At 38.0% G+C, this 6,132-nt stretch overlaps 1 protein-coding gene across 2 annotated transcripts in view; it reads right to left on the bottom strand.

Moving 5' to 3' along the window:
* The window catches only part of LOC109006912 (probable starch synthase 4, chloroplastic/amyloplastic), a 24,940-nt gene extending 19,091 nt beyond the window's left edge, over nucleotides 1–5,849 (bottom strand). The window contains exons 1-2 of one of the 2 annotated variants that reach the window (XM_035688075.1): nucleotides 5,493–5,849; nucleotides 3,779–4,016 (exon numbers count right to left, since the gene is read on the bottom strand). In XM_035688075.1, the coding sequence (XP_035543968.1) occupies nucleotides 3,779–4,016; nucleotides 5,493–5,626 (372 nt within the window). In that variant the 5' untranslated portion in view covers nucleotides 5,627–5,849. The remainder of the gene's footprint in view (nucleotides 1–3,778; nucleotides 4,017–5,492) is intronic. The other variant, XM_018986353.2, reaches the window with a different exon arrangement.
* Nucleotides 5,850–6,132: the final 283 nt, after the last annotated feature.

The following is a 6,132-nucleotide window of genomic DNA, read 5'->3' as shown; positions in this document are numbered from 1 at the left end:
GCCTCCATACCCTTCAAAACCAGCAAGAATGAAGCTAGGAGTGCCTGTAAACTGATAAGAAGACCACCAAATTCTAACCTTATCTACAAAACCATTAGCTGCTAACCACATATTTTCAAACTTGAAGTACCGTCGTCCCCCATGAATACCTCTACAATCAAGCAAAATGGGAAAGTGATCCGAACAAACTCTAGGCAAACGCTTTTGACACAGCTCTAGAAACGAGCCTCCCAAGAAGGAGAGATGAGAAACCTATCCAATCGTGACCAACCGTGACCATTGGACCACGTGAACTCGCCCCCCAACAAGAGAGAGATCCATATCAAAGATGAACTCAGAAAACTACTCCATAGCCAAGGAAGTTCGAGGTTCCCCCGATCGCTCACTGGGAAAGCGAGTAATATTGAAATCCTCACTCATATACCACGGCACATCCCATAGATAATATAAACCCACTAGCTCCTCCCAAAGAAGTCTCCTATCACTATCCAAATTTGCCCCTTGAGTACTTGCATAAGCCCACTCCCACCTATCCTCAACATTTTTAAATAAACTAGCAATTGAGAAATTCCCAATACACTCCTCAACAAACTCCACCACTCTTCTATCCCACATTAAAAGAACTCCACCTGAAGCTCTCAAACATGCCAAGTAAGACCATCCCACAAAAGGACACCCCAGACTCCGAATGATGCTTCTATCGATAAAACATAACTTTGTTTTTTGAAAACACACATCAATCTTCCATGTCCACAATAAAAATTTTATGCAAAGGTTCTTGTTACGATCATTAAGCCCCTGCACATTCCAAGAGCGGATCTTAGGTGGGGACACCACGAGGTATATCTGTCATTATACAGATATCTTGGCAAGTTGCCTAAGATGAAACTACACAGCAATATGGAAAACAACTGGCTCAAAGATCAAAACATTATAGACCAAGACCAGTTCCCAGGTTCTTTTTTCTTAGCAATTTAAAGTAGGGAAATTTGGGAAACTCCAAACAAAATGAGTTCCTATTACAAGCCACAAGTGGAAAGGCACATGATTTGCCCCTTTCATTTGCCCTGAACACTATATATAAAGAACTTTTGTCTAAATATCATAAACTTGGGACATTTTTCAGATTCCATCTTCTTAGAAACTATAGAGCAGAGATATTCTCTCTCTCCTCCCCAAACGACTCCAGATACGTATAGCTTGCGGATGATCCCCAACTATCACAATATCATTTTTTCTTTTAGCATTATGTTGCCAATACTCAGGAGAATATGGGTCATCAAATAGTTCATACAATCTAAGGCGAATGGGTTAATCTCTAGGAAGAATCGAATAGTTGTTGGCCATGGTGGAAGCTTGTGTTCAGTAAGAGAGGTCAAAATTCGTAAAAACCTTACGTATCAGAAACAGAGCATACCTCGTGGTGTTCAAACGCTAACATGAGTAATTTGGCTCTGGTGACTATGGTGGAGGTGGGCAGCGAGGTTTCATAGTAATACCTGAAGGATTTTGTTGGGGGGGGGATGGGTAGGAAAAGCTTAGCCAAGGAGCTCTGAAAAGTCTTTTGTTTTCCTTAACACAATGCCAGACAAAGGGTCCAGACTGGTAATTCAGGCAAGATCTCTGTTGTTTTGCATGGGTGGGCCTCCATTGGTGCAACCAGTGAAAACTAAGAACAACAACAGTGCATTTTGGTTGTATGCATCTGCACATAATGCTTTTCAGTCTTGGTGACACATGGGTTGCAAAATAGGGATCATTTGTCTCCTTTATTGTCTAGGCCATACTAGAATGCTCTGAGCACTGGGAATCTTTTATCAGGTTGCTTAGTGGAGACCTAGAATGTGGAAGGACTTTTTATCTCACACCTTTTACTTTCATATGGCACATTGATTTTTAGTCAGACAAATCTTGGTTAAGTTTCTTTGTGGAAGGACTTTTTATCTGACACCTTTTTCTTCATGTTTCTTTGTTTTGAAGCAGTATCAGGTTTGAAGATTACTTTGGTTACGTTTGAGTTTCTCCCAATTAGCAATGTGGATGAGGTAGACAACCTGACCCAAATTTTGGAATATATAGAGTCTTCATTGCCTATGACGCACTTAAGCCTCCCATTGGGAGCTCATTTTAAAGCTTAATTGGTTTGGGAGGGTATTCAGTAGGCTAGATGGAAGAGATTGTATTTTTGTATAAGAAAGGTAAGACAACGCCCTTTCAAACCTCTCCACTTACTTATGTCTTTATTCCTCCTCCCTATTGGCATGAAAAGTTACATAGGGACCTCTTATGGGGTGCTATGGTGGAAAATCTAAAATCCCATTCAGCAAATTGGCCCAAGGTCTACTCCCTAATCTCTAAAGGGTTTGTTTATCAGGAAATTGATTACATTCAATAAAGCTCTATGCCAATGACAGAGATAGCCTACGAAGATCAATCGTAATTAAAGTTTTAATATCATGTATGGTGCAAGGATTAGCCCTTTAAAGAAGCTTTTCAGGATTTATTCAACATTTTTTAGTTTAAGGATGCATCAGTGGCAGACAATTTACAGCTTGCAAATGGATCTTTCTCAATGAGAAGTGGATTTTATGAAGGCATTGCAAGATTGGGAGGTGAACCTCTTTACCTTATTTTATGACCAGTTGTGTTCTCTTAAATGAGAAAGGGTGGTGAAGACAAGATGTGTTAGGCCATATTCAAGAGAGGAGTGCTTAAAGTCAAATCATTCTATAAGGTGTTAAGCCCCCCCTCCCCATGACAGCATTACTTTTCCATGCAAGACCATTTGGAGGAGCCAGTCTCCCTTGAGAGCAGCTTGCCTTTTGGACAGTTGTGCCAGGAAAGATCCTCACCTTGGATTAGTTAATGTTTGTATATACTGGACTAGGCCTATTCTTGGAGTAATATAATTTGTTTACTTATAAAAAATAAAAATAAAAATTAATGAAGAGGCACATTATAGCGAGAGAATGGTATTGTATGTGCAAGAGGAAAAAAGAAATTGTGGATCATTTTTCTTCCACTGTAATGTAGCTAGCACTTTGTGGCAAGTTATTTATAGTCTTTTTGAGCTAGGCTGAGTGGTGCCTAGATGGGAGATAGACCATTTACTGGAAATGACAGTTTGATAGTCATCACAGTGAGACCTTGGGGAAAATTATCCCAATCTATTTGATGTAGTGCATATGGAGAAAAAAGAAATGATCAAAATTTTGAAGTTTTGTTACTCTCTAAAGGGCTGTGGAGAACCTCACAGCTTTCTTTTTTAAATCACTTTCACACTAGGTCGTTGCCTATTTGTGTTTTCCTAGCTTTAGCTTCTTGGATTTTCTTAATCTCTTCTCTCTCTAATTAGGTGTATTTGATGTATATACTCTCTGTGTACTTGGGATAATGTCTATTTGATCATTAGTAAAACTTATCTTGTTAAAAAAGAGTAGAAAAATTAGTCACATATATTGTCCTTCAAGGAGACATTTTTTATTCTTATCCAAAACAAATGTTAGATGTGCACACCCCTCCCCCCGCTCCCACCAAAAGCCCCCCGTTTGACAGTGTTGACTACCTTAGCAGTGAAAACTTATCAAGTTCCGAGTAGTCAATCTCTGGGTTTTCAATGAATTAATACCAGTTAGTCTTTATCTATCTGCAGTTAGCCTTTCACCAGCAAGAATCCCAACACCTGGTAAATAAAAAAATACGTATAGGAAGAAACACAGCAGTTTATCTCAAAATAGACTATTGGTTTGGTTTTAAATTTCTTGGTGAAGGAGCATACCAAAGATTTGTGTTCATCGGGTACAGTCGGGCCACTCAACTCCTTTGCATTGATATGCTCTATAGCTATGCCAGTGTCAACATCATCAGTAGGTATAATTTCCTGGCTCAAAATTGGAACATTAATAATTGAAGCATTTTCGGTTTCAGATTCCTCGTCACCATTTGCCTGGAAATCTGCATTTGTTGAAGTCCGTTCATGAGAGGCTTTCTTCAAATGTTGTTTTTTATGCTGGGAACTGCAAGTATTCTCAATATTATCAAGTTCTTTGACAAGCGTACACTAATTATAAAGGATACAGAACTTTCTCTCCACAGGTAAGATGGACTCAGTATAAATTATACAAAAGATAAAATATCCAATGAGAAGACTGTTTTACTTATCAAAAAAATGAGAAGACTGTTTTAAATTTCCTAGAAAGATTAAGTTAACATAAAAGTCCTTTTTTCCCCAAAACCACAAGCACATGAGTGTTCTAAAAAAAATATTACACTGTAAATGTTCCTAATAGAAGAAAATTGAATCCAAATTAAGCACCATAACTTTTTAAGGAAAGTCAATCTTGAATAAAGGCACATAGTTCAGATAGTTAACCACTTTCCCTCATTTTGTTTCAACTCAAACAAGAAAAACAACATTCAGTTCAGAAGGCATGGCATCCAAGTTGAATAATGACCATTGCGAGCAAAATCCAATGTGAATGGATACTAGGAAGTTCCAAATACAGCAAGTGCTATAATGTTCCTAAGAGTGCATGTAGATAGATTTGTATGTAAGATCATACGAGAGAAAGCAAGATTTGTACGTAAGATCATATGAAAGAAAGCAAATTAAAGTTATACTGATACTCTAGGATTCCTTTTTAAAAATGTTTAGCAATTAGATTTTATCCACCTTACATGAAAGAATGGGTGGGTCAGTATTCTTACCCTCTGCGACTTATAGCATATGTTCATCTTGTCGGCATTCTCTATTGATTCAAGCAATCTCTTATGCCTCAAAATATACATGTCCACTTCAATTTCTATCTAGCCTCGCCACTCATTCTGTCAACCTCTTGATCCAACTATACTTAAACTCAACTTAGGTACTACAAGCTTAGAAGCGGAAAATTCATAGATTTTTTCTAAATTGGTTTTTTTTCTATATAATTGTATGTACTGTTTTATGTAAGTTACCCATCAAGATTCTTAAGAGGCATAGTTCAAGCAGAGGCACATCAACTGCAAGAAAGCGGCAGTGCGATAATAAGTCCATTGAATAACTTAGGATAAGGAGTAGAGAATCAAATGTACCAATAAGGCAAAAATCAATGCGGCTTTTGTTGTTATCTGGAGTTATGAATACTATCCTACACGAACCACTTCGCGGTTTCACACACCACCAGCACTCTATGGCCAAAAGAATAAGAAAACAAAACAAATCAACCATCATCCTAATGTTCATTCCAAACCCAAGGAAAAGTACCAAACTTCAAACCCTTCCCCAAGAACGAAATGGTCATCTCAACTAGTAAGAGTTTTAGACCATATCCCCAAAACAAAAGCTCAATTTAAAAGAATCTAACTACAATAAAAAAAAAATCATCAAGAAACAGAACCGAACGTTAACACAGTACACACTTCCAATTACAAAAGAAGAAAAAACAAAGAAAAGCAAGCACAGGAAAATGAGATGAGACCGAATATACAGAATTGGGGACGATAGAGAGAACCTAAAATTACGCTGACGCATTTTGCAGGAAGCAGGAAGTGAGCGATGAGGTAAGAAAAAGCGCACAGCCGAGTGCTTGCAGCTCAATCCGCCGATCCCCTCGCTTACAAACCACGTCGATAACTTCACAGACATATCTTTTTCCTCGAGTTGAAACCCGTGTGTCTACACTCTAAATGTAAGAGAAACTAGAAAAACTCGGCAGCAAGCAAGAGATGGAACAAAACGGTTTCTTCGGAAGTTGGCATGTGAGTCTGTGACTGCTCTCCACCCGGGTGGAGAGAGAGAGAGAGTCTTTCGCATCTTTGATTGAGGATTGTGTGATGCTACGTGCGGGTTTACTGAGCCATCCATCGTTTGTGGTTTTTTGTCACAGCGTTATCTAAATCGAACGCTCCACTTTCCCCTCGAATCTCTGTTCTCTATTTTTCGCTGATTTGAATTCTGATTAGATCTTAGAAATGAATGGTGATGCACCCCGGTAAGATCATTGGCAGTGGTATGCAAAGTTTAAAATTTGGTTAGGATCTTAATTTTTAGCTATAGTATTAATTTTTAACTATTTGAGTTCATATTATATTAGTCATTTTAAAGTTAAAATAATAATATTATATTATATATTTTAATAATATTTGACTTTT

This window comes from Juglans regia, chromosome 3 (assembly GCF_001411555.2).
Source record: "Juglans regia cultivar Chandler chromosome 3, Walnut 2.0, whole genome shotgun sequence".
Taxonomy (NCBI): Eukaryota; Viridiplantae; Streptophyta; class Magnoliopsida; order Fagales; family Juglandaceae; genus Juglans; species Juglans regia.
The sequence above is the reverse complement of the archived record's forward strand: the minus strand, read 5'-3'. Positions and strand labels throughout refer to the sequence as shown.